This window comes from Lontra canadensis, unplaced genomic scaffold, assembly GCF_010015895.1.
Source record: "Lontra canadensis isolate GAN:19392208 unplaced genomic scaffold, GSC_riverotter_1.0 scaffold107, whole genome shotgun sequence".
Lineage (NCBI taxonomy): Eukaryota > Metazoa > Chordata > Mammalia > Carnivora > Mustelidae > Lontra > Lontra canadensis.
The window spans coordinates 2369016-2386412 of record NW_022631101.1 but is presented as its reverse complement, the minus strand read 5'-3'; the positions used below and the strand labels follow the sequence as shown (position 1 = coordinate 2386412).

At 54.7% G+C, this 17397-nt stretch overlaps 2 protein-coding genes across 7 annotated transcripts in view; one reads left to right on the top strand and one right to left on the bottom strand.

The window, feature by feature from the left end:
- Nucleotides 1–6161: 6161 nt before the first annotated feature.
- On the bottom strand, nt 6162–13615 carry FKRP (fukutin related protein). Of its 4 annotated transcripts, XM_032839183.1 has the most exons (4): nt 13575–13590; nt 11927–11984; nt 11646–11827; nt 6162–7695 (listed from the first exon to the last, which is right to left on the bottom strand). In XM_032839183.1, the coding sequence occupies exon 4, from the start codon at nt 7654–7656 to the stop codon at nt 6169–6171; it is 1488 nt and encodes a 495-aa protein (XP_032695074.1). In that variant the 5' UTR covers nt 7657–7695; nt 11646–11827; nt 11927–11984; nt 13575–13590; the 3' UTR covers nt 6162–6168. The 4 variants fall into 4 exon arrangements, with proteins under 4 accessions (XP_032695074.1, XP_032695072.1, XP_032695073.1 ...); XM_032839181.1 differs by lacking the exon at nt 11646–11827 and having other exon boundaries at nt 13575–13615; XM_032839182.1 differs by lacking the exon at nt 13575–13590 and having other exon boundaries at nt 11927–12291.
- STRN4 (striatin 4) overlaps nt 13225–17397 on the top strand; it is a 25575-nt gene continuing 21402 nt past the window's right edge. For 2 of the 3 annotated variants that reach the window (XM_032839176.1, XM_032839175.1), the window contains exon 1: nt 13225–13521. In XM_032839176.1, the coding sequence (XP_032695067.1) occupies nt 13240–13521 (282 nt within the window). In that variant the 5' untranslated portion in view covers nt 13225–13239. The remainder of the gene's footprint in view (nt 13522–17397) is intronic. The other variant, XM_032839177.1, reaches the window with a different exon arrangement.

The window sequence follows — 17397 nt, the reverse complement described above, 5'->3', positions numbered from 1 at the left end:
ATCCCGTAAACGTCCCATATCTCGAGACAGGCGTTGCTTACACAGACCTATACATTGGAAAAATTCCCCTGTGCACTTAAGATGTGTGCATTTTAGCCTGTGAAGACCATCTTCCAGCTGAGAAACTTCGGGTGACTCCTGGGAAGAAATTGATTTTCCAGGGTAACCAACATAGGAATGCGGGTGTTCCTTGATACTTGAACTCTCACTATCCAAATAGTGCCAGTAGGGACATATCCCCTCCTTTTAAACCCCGAATTTGCCGTTCGAATAAAATTGTCGCTGTGCAACTCTTTTGAAGTCCTATTTGAGTCCAGGTTGTGGATGGTACCATTGGAGCCTCACAGGCTCTAATGATCCTTGTACCTCTGACCCGCCTTGTACCTTGCTGAGACCTGTTACATGTTACTGATCATTATCTTCCCCTTCCCAGGGCCCTTCTAGGCTCCTGCCCAGGTGCCTGGAGGCACCACCAATCTGAGTCCAATTACAGATGGTATCTTGAGTATCTTTAGCATTTTTTTGGTTGTTGTTTATTTAGTTACATCTCATGGTCGTTGCAGGGTGAAAGAAAAATATAATTCATATTTGACTTGGTGCAAAATCGTTGTGCATTGCATACAAACATAACCACTAATGAGTTCATTAAGTGTTGAATAATGAAGTAATTAGTGTTTTCAATGCTTTCCATTATGCCAAAATCCTTGGGTGGTTATAAGAGTGTTTTAAGAGTTTTAATGGTATTCAGGGAAATTGGTTGGGGTTGTTGGAAGGAGCTGGGAGTGCATTATTGTCCCCACTTAAAATAGTTGTTTATCTTCAAATTTTCACTTTAATGCTTTTGGGGGAATGGATCAGATTTAGATTATGAAGGATGCCTGTTTAAAGAGATTCACGCATGTGTGTGTAATATAGCGCATATCTTATATTTACGATATATATACATACGAGGAATCCATAACCAGCCTAAGTTCCAATTTCCCCATTTTTCTATTCCCCTATTTTCAAGATTCGCTCAGCACATGCCACAAACTCGCCTAAGAAGCTGATCTGGGTCATTTAAAAAAAGTCTGGAACCATTTCAAGCCTCCTGAGTGTGGACAGGGGCTCCCACAACTGGACCTCACTAGGATGGGCACTCCACGAGGCAGCCACCTCTGTCCTGTCCACCACGGTCTGCCCAGAGCGCAGCATGGTGCCTGGCACATAGCAGACACTCAATAAATATTTGCAGAGGGCGCCTGGGTGGCTCAGTGTCTGTCTGGCTCTGGTCATGGTCCTGGAATCCTGGGATCGAATCCTGTGTCCGGCTTCCTGCATGGCTGGGAGTCTGCTTCTCCCTCTGCCTCTGCTCCTTTCCCTGCTCATTCTCTCTCTCTCTCTCTCAAATAAATAAGATCTTTAAAAAATAAATATTTGCAGAATGGATGGATCGGGCTCCTGCTACAGAGCCGCCTGGCTAGAAGAGTCTGTCACCTGGTCGAGATCCTGTTTCTGCTGCCTGCCAGCTCTGTCGCCTTGTGTAAGCAGGGCGGAGTCTCACCCTCTGGTGACAGTGGCTCTGTTATGCCTCACTCCAAGATTACTGGTGAAGGTTATATAAGAACAGAAGGAAAAGCACCTGGACGGCCATCCTCTGGGGCCCTGCTTCCACCTACCTCTACCTTTCTCCATGGCTCCACGCACCCCTGTCTTGGGAACACCCCTTTTGCTCCTTCGAAGGAGCCTGGCTTGGGAGGGAGTCCTCACGCTAGTCCTGCATTGGGCCTGGACTTTTCATTCTAGACTCACAGTAACAGGAAGGGGGGCTCCAAGTTCCGAGTAATGACAGCTTTGTCTTTCCCTGGCAACAATGTTTCTTGGCCTGTTGGACTCCCTCTCCCAATCTGCCTTTTTTTTTGGGTGGGGGCTCAACCTTATTAAGATATACTTGGCATATAATAAACCACATCCATTAAAGTAGGTATTTGGATAAAATTGACAGATGCATAGTTAGTGAAAACCACCACGATCAAGATACACGATACTGCCACCACCCCAGATAGCCTGGTGCTCCTTTGCATTTTGTTCCTCCCTCAGTCCCCAGGCCCAGGCAACCACTGATCAGCTTTGGGATAGGTTGAGGATTAGTTTGTCTCGCCTAGAATTTCCCATTAGTGGAATCCTATAGCAGGTTGCTTTTTGTGTCCTGATTCTCTTACTTAGCATAATGCCTTTGAGATTTTGCTACGTTTGTGCACTTATTAGTTTATTGCTTTTTGTTTTTAATCACGGACGAGTACGCCACTCTGGGCGCAGCAGTTTGTGGCTCCATTCACGTGGAATGGATACCAGGGGGTTTCTGGTTTGGGGCTGTACACAGGTGGGTTGTCTGCCATCAACCTCCCATAGCAAATCTTTTGTAATGCTCAGGGAGGACACACAAATATTTACTGCTTGGTTAAAGGGAGCAGCTCCTCCAACAGCTGTAGGGACATGAACCTTCCGTCTTCCCTGATGGGGAGTTGGGGCAGGGGGAGAAGTTCAGGGAGTCCCCACGGAGAGGCATTCATGGTGATGACCGTTTACCAACATATCAGTAATCTACAACGTAGTATTGTCATGTTTTAACGACCATCATGGCCACACCAGCGCCTGTGTTGGCTTGAGTGTCAGCTCTGGGAAAATCCTCTTGGCTCTGCTGACATGAAGATCATGGATACTATGACCTACCTGCACGTGATTTGATGTTACTCATTTTTTAAAGTTTATTTATTTATTTAGTTTTTAGTAACCTCCACCCCCAAAGCAGGGCTTGAACTCCCGACCCTGAGATCAAGAGTCGCATGCTCTTTCCAACTGAGCCAGCCCCAGCCGGGCACCCCTGGAGCTTGGATAATTCTTAAGCAGGTTTTTCCAAATGAGGCTAAAATTTGGTTAATGTGCACTAGTCTGAATGTGCTGGTTTTTACAATACCGAAAAGCTTCTGTTCTGGCTGGCTAATCATACAAGAGTCAATGAGAGAGCACTGAAATTCAGTGATACATATCCTAATATAAACTCGTTAATTCAAGTTAATTGCTGCAATAGGTTTCCCCTCATATTATTTACCTAGTTGAGAATAAAAATACTGAATACACAAAGCTGTCAGGCAGTATTATAAAGGCTACAAAACTAGGGTTTTTTTGGAAGATTTTATTTATTTATTTGCGAGAGAGCGAGACTGCATGAGAGGGGCTAAGGTCAGAGGGAGAAGCAGACTCTCCGCCAAGCAGGGAGCCCGATGCCGGGCCTCAATCCCCGGACTCCAGGATCGTGACCTGATCTGAAGGCAGACGCTTAAACCAACTGAGCCACCCAGGTGCCCGAAGGTTACAAAAGTTTTTAATGTAAATTGTTGTTCATTCAGGAACAAGGAATAGAGGAGAAAACACCAAAACACTACAGATGGTGCTAAGAGAAATTTTTTTTAAAAGAACTGTTTTTTTTTTTAAATTTTTAAAGATTTTATTTATTTATTTGACAGACAGAGATTACAAGCAGTAAGAGAGGCAGGCAGAGAGAGAGGAAGGGAAGCAGGCTCCCCGCCGAGCAGAGAGCCCGATGCAGGGCTTGATCCCAGGACCCTGGGATCATGACCTGAACCGAAGGCAGAGGCTTTAACCCACTGAGCCACCCATGTGCCCCCCCCCCTTTTTTTAAAAAATATTTTTATTTATTTATTTGACAGAGATCACAAGTAGGCAGAGAGGCAGGCAGAGAGAGGGGGGGAAGCAGGCGCCCTGCTGAGCAGAGAGCCCAATGTGGGGCTCGATCCCAGGACCCTGGGATCAAGACTTGAGCCGAAGGCAGAGGCTTTAACCCACTGAGCCACCCAGGCGCCCCAAGAGAAATTCTTGAGCTGTTGAGACCCCAAGTCACCTAATGGCACTCAGTTTAATGGGAAGTTGCCAGAAGCACTTGATGTGGTTCTCTTATCAAATCACAGCTAAGCCAGGGTTATTTTATATATATTTTTATATAATAAATAATTAAATAAATGAATATATATATATATATATATATATATATAGCATATCAATCAAGAAACCGCACCAACAATTTCTAAGTTTCTAAATAAAACAAAATAATTGCATGATTTAACAATAATCTGAGTTTCAGCTCATGTTCCTGGCAAACAATTGAAAGAAATATGTATCTACAGATCATTTCCATCCTTCAGAGAAGAAAAAAGAAATATTTACACATTGTGATGCATATATTGACATATATATTAACTTGTATCACCGTACCAGTTGCATAAGATTTTGAACATCGCACTCCCTTCAGGAATGTCCAACGGGGCTTTCAAAACTGTATATGGCAAGGGCCAGTGCTTTACCCTGTGGAGAGGTCCTGCCTATTATGACCTCTCCATTCCTGGGCTATGCTTACCGAGAGTCAAAATCATCCCCTTATGTTTCCAAAATGCTCCGTGGAAACCCAACAGTCTCTGGGAGCCCTTTGCAGGTTCAGTGGCTAAAAATAGAGGCTGTGATCTAAGAAGACGGACTCTGGATGTCTGAGCCACGTTTGAGATGGGACCAGATTTGCATTGATCATCTTCTTCCTCCCCCTCCCCTTCCCCCTCCTCCTGGCTTCCGGCTTCTGCAATTTCGCCCATCCCCCACAACCAACCTACAGGTCCAGGGAGGCAGGGACTTGCCTAAGATCACAAATAAAGTTGGCCAGGAGCCAAACACAGCCTTGATTCCTGAGCCTTTACCACTCAAGTGGCTCACAGCACCCCTGTGGGGGGAACGTTCACGACCCGCATTTCCCAGGCGCAAAGCAGAGGTTCAGAGAGGCAGAGTCATGGTGGCCTAAGCTCCCAGTGGGAAAGAGGCAGAGCTGGGTTTTGACCCCAGGCCTCTCCTGCCTCAGCCCGTGGTTCCAAATGGGACAAGTCACTAAGATGAGCCATGTAAACAAAACCTTCTCTGTTTATTTTAAAATGGAATAATTGAAGCCTTATTACTAATACACAGAACAATAGAAGTACCTGTATATAATTTATAATAAGTATATTTGGGATACTTGCTCAAATGGCATTTAATCTTGGGTGCACGAGCACAGGAGGAAGGCCGCCATGGCTTCACCAGCTAAGGGGTGCGGACTCCCAGGGACCCCCCTCTCATGTAGCGTGACTAGAAATGGGACACAGCAGCCAAATTCAGTGCGCCCTCCAGCCTGGCCGCCGGGGTTCAAGTCCCTGCTCTGTTGCTTTCTAAGCTGTCTGACCTTGGGCAAGTGACTCTGCCATTCTGGCCTCGGTGTGCTCACCTGTAAAATGGAAGTAATAGCAGCTCTGGCCTCAGAGGGTTGAGGTGAGAGATGGAGCAGTCACTCCGCGTCCAGCACTGGGAAGGATGCCAGGCACACCATATGAGCTGAGTAACGCGAGCTCTGATTACTGTTCATCCCGCCGCGCAAGTGGGCTACCTGGTGCGGAGCGCTGAAACGACGAGGTAACGCAGTTCATACGGAGTGGGTCTGGCATCCAGAGCTCGGTTACCCACTGCGGAAGCTCAAGGCTGAGCCCGTTTCCTCCTCTGCAAGATGTGGTTAAGAGCAGCATGCAATTCACAGGGCGCTCGCAGGAGGCCAGGAGGTCACATTCTGGAAGAAGGGAGACAGTCATCCCGTCCCGCCAGGTACAGGGGATTGGAGAGACCAAAAGGTTCAAGTTAGGGAAGCTCCGGGAACGGGGAGGTCCCGGGCTTACCTGGGCCTTGGACCCCAGACTAGGACAGAGGCGCCCTCTAGTGGCGGAAGCAGCCCCAGCAGCCAAGCGTCCTGCGGGCTCTTTGGGAGAGCGACGCTGCGAGGACAGAGAAACTGGACACTCACCCGGCCCGCCTAATTAGGAAGTGGCAGAGCTGGGGTTCTAATCGCGGCAGTCCGGACGCAGAACGTACACATTTTCCTCTTTACAAAACTGTTCTCCAAATAAACCCAAGCTCTCGGAAATCTTGGTCAGGGCACGTCTTCCAAGTGCAGGACGGTGCTGGTCCTTGCCCGGCAGCTCCGCAACCCCGGCCCGCCCACCAAATGCCAGCAGCACCATAGCCAAGGCCAGGTCCCCCCATACCCCCCACTCCCTGGCCTGAGTGTTCTCCAGACCCCCCCCCCGGGGGGGGGGAGGAGCTTCAGCCACTTCCTGCCAAGCTCAGGAGGGACGGGTTGGGGTACTCTGGGTTCTCGATGACCCCGGGGCCGAACTTGAGCTCCAGGAAGCGACGGTAGTTGTTAGGTGCCTGCGCCACGAAGCCAGCAAAGGACAGGGGCACGAGAGGCTGCAGGAAGTGTTCGGGGAACTCGACATCTTGCCGGTGATCCAGCCATGTGTCCTTGGTCATGACTCCATTGCGGGGGTAGAAGGGCCACAGGTCCACGTGCAGATGGTTGCTCTCGCTGTACTGCACGCGGAAGAAGTCGCCCTCTACGGCCTTCTCCCACACGAAGCCGCGCTCGTCCACCACCGAGCCCGCCTCGGCCCCCCGCAGCTGCTCGCAGTTGCCCACGTCCTCCAGGTAGATGCCCAGGTCCACATCGTAGTCCCACGGGATGATGTCCCCGTGGCGGGCGGCCCCGAGCAGCGAGCCGCCCTCCAGCCAGTAGCGCACACCGGCCGCCTCCAGCACGCCCACCACATAGCGGGCGGTCTCTCGCAGAGCGCGCAGGCAGCACGGGGGCGTCCAGCGCTCCTCGTAGAGATAGGCCGGTGTGTCGCCCACCACCGTCCCGAAGCAGCGCGGGGTCTCCTTGCTGCAACCGAACCACTCGAGGCGCCCGCCCTCCCCGCTTACCAGGCGGATGCCCAGCGAGCGCAGCAGTGCTGCCCGCCGCGCGCGCCCCTCGCGCTCTGCCTTCCAGCGCGCGTGGGCCGTGGCCAGGGGTGGCTGGCGCGCCGCGCCGAACGGCAGGTCCAGCAGCTGCACCGCCCAGCCCCGCAAGGCCGTCTGCAGGAAGAGGCCGGTGCCCAGCGGCCGGGCCAGGGGCGCCGACAGGTTGAAGAGGTCGCGGGCGCGCAGGAGCACCACCGCGTCTCCGTCCAGGGCGTCACAGCGGGGCGCGGAGGGCGCGGGGCTGTAGCGGGCCGTCCACTCCCGCAGGCTGACGTTCAGGGCCAGGCACCGGGCGGGGTTGGCCGAGGCGACAGGGGCGGCCACCAGGCGTGCCCCTCCTGCTCGGAGCACCTCCACCATGCGCTCCAGTTGGCCCGGGGCCTCGGCCCTCGCCCCGTCAGGCACCAGGGCCACGAACTCGGTGGTCACGTAGGTCTCGGGGCGCGAGGCCGCGGCGGGCCGGTCCAGGGCGGGCTGGAGCAGCGCCAGGCGAACGTTGGGAACGCGGGGCAGGGCCAGGGGCGGGTAGGGGAGCGTGTCCGCGGCCACCACCACTGGCTGGGCTGCGTCTTGTTGCAAGAAAGAGTCCACCAGCTCAGGCACCGCGTTGTCAAAGGCCTCGAACTCCCGCACCAGGACGGTGACACGGGGGCCGGCAGCCGCTCCACGGCGGGGACTCCGGGCCCGGGAGTTCCTGGGCTGGTGCTGCAGCCATGAGACATAGAAGAGGACCAGGAGGTTGAGGGTGATGGCGGCTGCCAGGGCAGCCTGGCAGCGGGTGAGACGCATGGGGCCAAAGTCGGGCCCTAGCTGGGCTTCCGGGGCATCCTGGGGAGGGGGGAATGAAAGGGGAGGCTGGAGGTGGTTGCCAGAAGTCTCCTATCCCCCAACCCCCCATCGCTAGCGCTGCCCTTCTATCCCAGCCCTTTCTCTATTTGGTCTCAGCTCTGACTTCCCCTCCTCCAGGAAGCACTCTCTGACCTTCCATCCATCCCCTCTGGGCTCCCTCAGCTCCCTGGCTTCTCCCAACCAGCGCACCACTCTGTGCTATTTCTGAGTGGGGACAGGTTTGTATCCTCCCACTGGGCAGGTTCTGAGGTTGTTTCAATCACTGCTGGGTCCCTAGTTCCACCCAGCACAGAGCCTGGTGCTTAGCAAGGTTTTTATCAAACGATTCGGCCTCCCTCCTTCCTTGTTCAATCGCACCTAATCTTTATCCTTTTCTTTGGCAACTTCTTATCCAGGTTTGGATTCAGTTACAAATGTCCCACTCCATTTCCAGGCCCCGCTTGCACCTTCTGCTCCACCATTCCCTCCTCCAGGAAGGCCCCCACCTCCCCCATCTGTCTCTCCTGTCCCTCTCACACTCTGGCTCGGGGGTGGGGTGGGGGGGGAGGAGAGAAGCTGCTGGCCTCAGCATTGGCCCACCAAGCCCCTCCCCCACTGTCCCCTTTTCACTTCCTCAAATCCTGGGCCATCTGGCCATCTCCTTCCCAATGGTCAGCCAGGTCGTTTTGGTTTTGCAAGAGAAGCTAGAAGTGTTTTCTTAAATCACAACTATCCCAATTTTTAATCTTGACCACTAATTAAAAAAACAAAAAAACAAGGCAATTTTACCATATGTGTTAACTAACTAGAATTTAACTAAAAACCTGAAATTAAAAAATAGAAATACTTGGAATGCCACATCCTATCAAATAAGAAATTAAACGATAAAAATAAAATAATGATTTTTTTTTAAGGGGAGGAGGGAAGCTTCTTCTGATAAGCGGCTGTGGACCAGAGGACACACCCCCGCCCTGAATTCACCTGCTGCCCTCCTAAGCAACCTCCAGAGGGCGCTGTCTCCCAGTCCCCAACGCAAAGCCAAGCTCTGGCTGGTCTCCAGCACAGGAGGTGTTGGGCTCTGAGCAAATACTCAAAAGTTTCCCCATGAAGGATTTCCATAGGTTTCTACTCCTCCCATAAAGGGGGACATCAGAGACCCAGCCAATCTCGCCTTCAGTCCTGGTCCACCCAGATCCCTGCTCAGCCTCCCCTGGTCTCCTGACAAGTCCGCTGCTCATGGCAGCCAGAGGGATCTTCATAAAGCACCAACCTGACCTCTCCTTCCCTGCTCAGAACCTGCCATGGCTACCCAGTACCCTGAGGAAAAAGTTTCTTACAACCTCCCACCAGGCCTGGGGGTACCCTGGGTCTCTTGCTGGTGCACCAGTCCAGTTCCACCTCCTGCCATGTGCCAAACTCTGCCTAAGCCACCCTGGACTTCTCCTCCCACAGATGTTACTTCTACGCTTTTGTATATTCTGTTCTTTCTGCTTAGAAGATGCTCTTCTCGAACACCCCTTCTCCCCATGCCTCTTTTCCCCTGCAGAACCCTTGCTTCCACTTTTAGGCCTCAGCTCTGATGCCTCCTCCTGCGGGAAGCCCTCCCTGAACCCCAAGCTGGGCGAGAAGTCGTCTGTGGGCTCTTGAAGGCTCTGGGCTCCCCATCCCAGCCCTGTGCATTCTGCTGGGCAGGCCTGGGAGGGTAAAGCCAGGGCTTCTTCAGTCATCTCTGTGTTCCCGGCACACAGGTGGGCACTGAAAGTGCACTTGATGGAAAACTGATGCCCAAGGTCGGGGTTCTCGGAGTCTATAAGGCCTCAGGCTCCTGAAGCCAAATTGTACTGTGGCTCAAGGCCCCGGGTCTTCCTGCCTCCTCTCTCCCCTCTCTCTCCTACCAGGAATGCCCTCCTCCCCCTCTTCACCCATCCCAGGCCTGCTTGCCCTCCTGTGACCCAGCTCAGTTGGCATTTAAGAATCTGAGTTGCACTTTAAGAGCAACTTTTTTTTTTTTTTAAGATTTTATTTATTTATTTGACAGACAGAGATTACAAGTAGGCAGAGAAGCAGGCAGAGAGAGAGGAGGAAGCAGGCTCCCCGCTGAGCACAGAGCCCGATGCGGGACCTGATCCCAGGATCCTGGGATCATGACCTGAGCCGAAAGCAGAGGCTTTAACCCACTGAGCCACCCAGGTGCCCCTAAGAGCAACTTCTTAATCTTTAAAACATTGGAATCACCTTCTGGACCTTAGATTGAGTCTTCCTTCCTTCAGTTTTTCCCTCTCTGTGGAACTCCTACAATACCCCTGGCACTGTTCTAGGCACTGGGGACCCAGCAGCAGACACACAGCGCACAGCAACAGACAACAACACTGACCTCACATTACTGTGCGGGCAGGTGGGCAGGGCGGGGGTTGGGGGGGGACCTTTGGAATCGTAGAATCTTCAAGGTCTTAAAAACCTTAGACACTTAGAGCTTATGTACTCAGAAGCCCCGGAGAGACCACTGATGGTTCTAGAATCTTCTAAAGACTCTGTAGAGACCCTTTTCCTGCTCTGCCCTCATTCCCCCACCTCCCCAGGGCTGTTCCCCACTCAGCACCCAGAGGGATCGTGTGAAAACTCTAGATTCTGTCCTGCACCTGCTCGAACCTTCTGTGGCTTACAACTCAAAGGAAAAGCCAAAGTCTTCACCAGGGCCCATAAGGCCCCATGTGGTCCCAGTCTCTCCCACTGACTGTCAGCTCCAGCCACGCTGGCCAAACATTAGTCTTCAAATCCTCCCAGGGCACAGCAGCCAAAGCACTGGCTATGCCCTGTCTGGACGCTGTACCCCAGGTAATCTGCATGGCTCCTCCCTCGTGACCCTTGCGTCTCTGCTTCCCTCTCTGCTTCCGATGTCACCTGTCCAGGAAGCCCTTTCTTTGGCTACTCTCTTTCAAAACGTATCTCCCTATCACCCATGTACTTCCTGTGCCTCATCCCTGCGTTTTTCTCCCCTCGTCGTTAGCTTGTAGATTTGACCTACTCTTTTGTTCCCTGCTGTGCGCTCAGGGCACAGCTCAGTGCCGGGAACGCACTAGGTGCTCAATACATGTGTGTGGCACAAACGACTGACTCTGGGTGTTCAGATGGGGAAACTGTAGCTCAGGGACAGAAAGGATGGAGGGAAAACCCCGGTCTCGACCTCCCAGGCCCTGGCGCTCGGCACGTTCCATCTGGCTGGCTCTGGGCCACGAGGTGCCGGCAGGACAGAGGACAGAAATCGGGGCCTCGGAGACCAGTGGGTATGGCAGCCAGACCAGCAGGGGAGAGGGCCAGAGAAGAAAGAGCAAGGAATCACCTAGTACCCTCACGCGGTTGGTCTTGGCTTTCCCAACTGTAAGGGCTCAAAAGTCCTTTATCGAGGCAAAGGGTCTGAAACGATGGTTCTGAAGGTCTGAACGTCTTGTGTTTCTCTGAATCGCGGTACGATGATAGTATCAACAATTCTAGCTGCTCACCATAGGGCCAGATCCCTTTCTAAGCACTTAAATTACCTTGTTTCATTTTCGTGTTCTGATTCCATTTAAAAGTGAGGACAAAGCAGCACAGAGAAGTGAAGGCACCCATTCAAGTCACACAGCTGGGAAATGGTGGACCCAGGATTTGACCCACAACCCTGGCTCCAGAGTCATGTTTTCAACCAGGAAGCTCTGCTCTCTCTTGGGTCCACTCAAGACTGCCCAGCTTGCTGTCCACCTTCACTGAGCATTCTGCAGCCCCAACCTGACAGGTGTTTTTCAAAGCTAAATATGGCAAATTACTGAATTAATTCACCCATTAACTCAACAGACAGATACCTAGTGAGGACTCTCTGCGCCAGACCGTGTTCTGGGAACAGGGAAAGATCAAAGCAGTCACTGGGCAGGCCCTCCAGAGGTGGGAAGACAAAAACCACACACAGAACTTACAGACGGGTCAGGAAACCGGCGGGGGGTGTGACAGAGAAAAGGTGGTCCAGGAGGAGAGGACAGTCAAGCTGAGACTTTGTCTCTCCATTCCCCAGAAAACAATGTAAGTAGACTCAGGTTCACTTTCGGCCTAGGTTCACCTGGCCTGAGCTGTGCTCTGGACTGAGCCTCGGCTGCCCCTTCTGTGGAATGGGAATGTGACAGGCAAAGAAAATGAGTGATACGGAGGGGGAGAAGGGCAGTTTCCACAGCAGCGCTGGCGACACTCAGGAACTTCTTACCTCCTAGGTTGCTGCGGGAGCTCCGGGTGGGCGGCTCCAGCCCAGCTCAGCTGCACTGCTGAGGGAAAGAGAACCAGAAAACCCCAAATCAGCCAATTTTGTACAGCAGAGTACGATTTCACCTTGCCTGCAAAAGTGGCAATGAGAAGGTCAGAGAATCCTTTCTCTTTGAAGTTCCATGAGCTCCGGCCCCACCTGGGGTATCTCAGGAATGGGTGGGAAGGATGTCAGTTATCCCAGCAGCCTATAACCATCCCTTCTTATATATGTGCCCAGAAAGGTGGGACTAGAAGTGACCAAAGCCATTACCGTAACAAACCCTTCCCTAGACCCACTCCATCCTGAGACACAATCTTAAAACTGTCCCCTACCTTGGTGGGCCTGGTTCTTAGGGACACGGGAAGGGGGACTATCCTTGTAGGTCCCTGGTTACCATAACAACCAGGGTTGGCCTTGCCTGTTTCCACCTCCTGGTCCAGGCCCTGTAACCATAGCAACGGCTCTTCAGCAGAGCATCTTCTCTAAATAAAAACACCTGGTTGGCTTGGTCCATGGACCTCCCACGATGAGAAAGAGGGGGGGAAACGGTTACCATGGTAATGCCAGCTGGGTGGCTAGGGGGAGGGGTTGGGAAAGAGGTGTTCTCTCAGCAGTGTCCTTGGGGCTGGGGTCCTTTCTACCTGAGTGCTAGGTGAGGTTGCCGTAGTAACCAAATGAAGGTTGGGGCAGAAGGACCATCAGGGACTTAAGTTACCTTAGCAACCTCCCCCTGGTGCAAGGACAGGAGAGGTTTGGGGCTCCATAACCACAAAGAGGGAGGGTTCCAGGCTGGGGAAGGGTTACCCTGACTACCGACCTGGGCCAGGAAACGGAGAGGATGGGGCCGTTGCTGAGACCACCCCTGGTGGTCGTCGCCCTTTCTCTCAGAGGAACAGTGTCAAGGAGAGTGACATTTGGGTCTGGAGGGAGTTAGAATTTTTCTTTGGGGCGAAGCAGGAGGAGGGGGTAGAAAGCGGCTCCTCCCAAAGTCCTGCTCCTCCCAGGAGCGACCCTCGCGCTGGGCCTGGGTCTCGGTTAGCCCTCCTCGGGGCGCGCGTCTCCGCCCCGCCCCTTCCCGCCCACCCGCACGCGTGCGCGCGCTTTCGGGGTCGACCCGGGTGGGCGAGGCGCGCGCACGGACTCGTTCCCATCATCGGCACCCCCGGCCCCCGCCGAGCGCGCGCGCGGGCCGTAGGGGGCGGGGGGGGGGCGGTTGGTACGGCCGCGCAGGCGCGCGAGGCACAGCGGGCGCGCGGGCCGGCCCCGGGGCCTCCATGATGGAGGAGCGAGCGGCAGCCGCGGTCGCCGCCGCCGCCTCCTCCTGCCGCCCGCTGGGCTCCGGCGCGGGCCCCGGCCCGACGGGGGCGGCCCCGCCCGCTGCCCCTGCCCCGGGGCCCGGCCCGGCTGGTAAGGGAGGCGGCGGCGGAGGCAGCCCCGGGCCTACGGCGGGGCCTGAGCCCCTGAGCCTGCCGGGGATCCTGCACTTTATCCAGCACGAGTGGGCGCGCTTCGAAGCGGAGAAGGCCCGCTGGGAGGCGGAGCGCGCCGAGTTACAGGTGAGCGCCGCCCCGGGACCCCCGACCCCCCGCCCGGCCCGGCCCGGCCTCACCCGCCGCCGCCGCAGCCGCCATCTTGGAGCAATGGCCGCCGGGACGGCCGGGGGGGCGGGAGGGGACCGCGACCGGCCCGGAGACGGAGTGAGGGGCCGTCCGAGGGGGGTCCTGAGGGCACCCGGCGGCTCGAGGTGGGAGGGAGGCCCCGGGGCTGGAGAGTCCGACCGGGGCCGGCCGAGAGGAGGGGCGCAGGGGACCGGAACCGGCTAGGAGCTGGAGTGGGAGTGAGCTGACGGGCAGACGGGTTCCCTGGAGAGGACCTCGGGCCCTGAAGGGAGTCCAGGAGAACTCAGCAGAGTGGTGGAAGGACTCGGGGAGTGGGGGCTCTCGTTGGGAGTGAGCAAAAGCCTGAAAGGTACCGCTGGCCTCCCAACCCCGTCCCCGACCAGGTGAGGGTTGGAGGTGGAACCTGATGGGCGTAGGGTGGGAGAGGGGGGGCGTCGGAGAAACTTGGGAGCCGCCGAGAGCGTGAGTGAGTCGAGCGGGGAACTGGCCTGAGTGGGGAGAGGAAGTCAGGGAGCCTGGGACCGGGTGTGTTCGGAGCGTTTGGACGGGGGAGGGAGGTGGGGGGATTGAAAGATGGCTGTGTGAGGAGTCGGGATGAGAAGAGGGTGGAGGCGGGGTCCCAGGAGGAAGATGTGTGCCCTCTCCTTTAAGAGGCAACTTTGGGGAGGCCGGTATGTGTGGCTATCGGGTGTAGGGTGGGGTGCCCCGGGGGTGGAAGCGTGGACAGGGCCAGGACTTGCTCTAGGAGCCGGTATGGAAGAAATGCAGAGCCGAAACTCCAGTTTGCGGGGTGTGGAGGAGTGCGGGGGGGGGGGGGGGGGGTGCAGGCAATGGTTTTGAGATGGGAGGTGTGTAGAGGATGTCAGGTGGAGAACCCTGGACTGTAGTGCTGTGGCGTCCAACATGGAGATAAAGGGACCGGGGACAGGAGGACTTGGAGGGATGTTCCTGGAGGGTGGCAGGGAGAGGGTTTTGCGGAGCAGGCAAACAGCATTGAAGAAGCATTTCAGAAGGACTCTGGGAGGAGATGTGTTTGTGGAAGTTTCTGGGAAAGGACCCCATGGTTTGTGGAGTGGCGTGGGAGAGGAGTGTGCCCTGGGATGATGTTTATTAGAGCCTGAGGAGTTGGGCTGGGTTTGGGCTGGGTTTCGTGACCTTGAGAAGTGTGGGTCTGTTTGCCCAGTGTCTGGAGGGTGGGGCATCAGAGTTGGGAGGATTTGAGGGGATCCATGGATTGGCCACCAGGACTGAGGGTTCCTGAGCTGGGATATAATTAGCAGAAGCCAGTATCTACTTCTAGCAGCCCAGTTTTCCCCTTCTGGTTCATGGTTTCCTGTCTAGTTGATATGGGGACCCCAAATGAAGAACTGATTAGAATTTTGTCCACAGGATGAATGAAGAGAGCATTCTACATTTCTCCCCTCTCCAAAAATAGGGATCTTAGCTGTGTGGTAGCTGAGGCTTGGCCTTGAGGTGGGAGAGGAATCCTTACGTAAGCACCCCTCACTTTTGTGTTCAACTCTGTTTCTGGCGCTCTTTCCCAGCATCCATCTCACTTGATCCCAGGACCCCATGATGGAGACGGGGCAGGTGTCCTTGCCCTCACTCAGCAGTAACGCGGGCAGCTGCTGTTCGTTTGGACACAAAGGAGGTGCCAGGCACTGTGTGTAGCACTTCAGATACATGGTATTATTTCGTCCTTGCAACATTCTGGGAGCAGGGTGGTCCTCTTCCCTGTCCCTGTCCCCTGCTTTTTTTTTTTTTTTTTTTTTTTAAGATTTTATTTGACAGAGAGAGATCACAAGTAGGCAGAGAGGTGGGCAGAGAGAGAGGGGGAAGCAGGCTCCCTGCTGAGTAGAGAGCCCGATGTGGGGCTCGATCCCAGGACCCTGAGACCATGACCTGAGCTGAAGGCAGAACTCAAAAAGAATCTGAGAGGAAAGGGAGGCTCTGAGGGAGAGTCAGGCTGGGACTGAGCTAGGATCCCAGCCTGTGGTTGGCAGGGCTGGTCTGTGGGCTTTTAGAAGCCCATTCTCTGTGCCTCCTTACTGCCCAGTGCAGACGAGGAACATGTAGCCTGGTAGCCTCCTCAGGATCATGCAAGCAGTCGTCAGCAGACCTGGGATGGAATCTTGGTCTCTGGGATTTCACACCAGTGCCCCCTGCAGCACCCACCGTACCACCTTGTTGTCCTTGAGATTGGAAAGAGAAGAGCTGTGTGCTTATGCCCTCACCGAGTGGCTCTTCTTGGAGTTAGAGAGGAGCTTGTGGAGAGCGCCTGCTTAGGCTCTCCCGGTCTCGGCTGCAGCATCGCTTACTGTGTACTGCTGTTTCCTTTTGTCCTGTCACATTAGTAAGAACACAGAGGTCTCACGTGTGTGTGTGTGTGTGTGTGTGTATGAGTGAAAAGAGAAAGCCACCCCCTGTCCTTTTCCTGCTCATCTCTGCAACCGTTCCTGCTAGAAAAGGGGTTCAGCTCTGTGTGTGTAAAACACGAGGTCACATACGAATCACGTTGTGACTTTTTTCACATACCCGTGTCTTGGCGTTCCTTTCCTGTCGGCATTGAGAGCTTTCGTGCTATTTTGATAACTACACTCCCCTGGATGTGTATACCGCAGCTCCCTTGGTTGACCCTTGGTGACAGACTTTAAGCTTCTTTCCAGACTCCCCTCCCCGCCCTCCCGCCTCCGTCAGAAATGGCTGCAGTGAACGTCTGTATGTTCCCGTGTGAGTGTAAAGCGGCCTGGGGGGCGGGAGGGCAGAACAGCTGCGCTCATGAAACGGCGGTCGGTGCAGGGTGCCCCCAGGTTCCACACACCCGCTTCCGGGGCACCTCACTTGACACACCTCTGCTCGAACACTCACCTCTTAACAGAGGTGTGACTCCTCTTGTGAGATCCTTGGAGGCCTGGCCCGTGTCAGACCTTTGCGAGGAACCCTGAATGTGTCTTCTCCAGATCGCCGGGTCCGGCTGCTCCTGGCACAGGACATGTTGCACCGGCGGTGCGCTAGGTGAGGGCGTGGGGGGCGTGGTGGGGAAGGCAGCCCCTCGTGAGGTCCTGCCAGGAGGTACCCAGAGGTCGGAGCAAGGAGGTGGCTCAGATGCCATCTGACAATAAGCAGGAGTTTATCTGTCGGGTGGGGGTTTCTGAGAAGCAGGCAGTGAGGTTTCCGCCTGTCAGAAGCTTCGAGGCTAACAGAGGCGGCTGGTCTGCATGAGAGCCCGCAGAGAACCGGGCACACTCGCCCCCGAGGCGAGTAATTCGATTGTGTGGCTCTGCTTGAAGCCCCGTGATCATTTGCATGTAAGCATAAGTTATTTTAATGAAAACGTAAGTTAAGGTCATAAATATTTCTGATTTCAAAGATACGCACGTGGTGCATTTAAGGTAAAACAACACAGGATGAACATGAAAGATCACGTGCAAACCCTATATAGTTTATAGATGGGAGGCCCTTTTGGGGAGGGGAGCTCCCCAAGGATGGGGGACCCTCTCAGGGGAATCTCAGCTGGACATTCCTGGAGAAGCAGTGATGGGGGATGTAGGGAGTGAGGTGGGGGGAGAGCAGGTGTGGGGCCGGCCCTTCCCCCACTGCCAGCCTCCCCAGGGGCTCTGAGGGATTTGGGGAGGGGAATCCCTGCCAGGAGCCTCTGGAGGAGAGTAGGAGATACAGGGCTGGGTGGGTCCCGAATTGAAACACAAAGGACTGGCGGCCTGGACGGAAGGGTCCGCAGCAAGATAGGGAGAGGCATCCGTCAGCTCCTGGGAGGACTGACACCCTCTGGCTCCTCGGGAAGCCGGTGCTGCC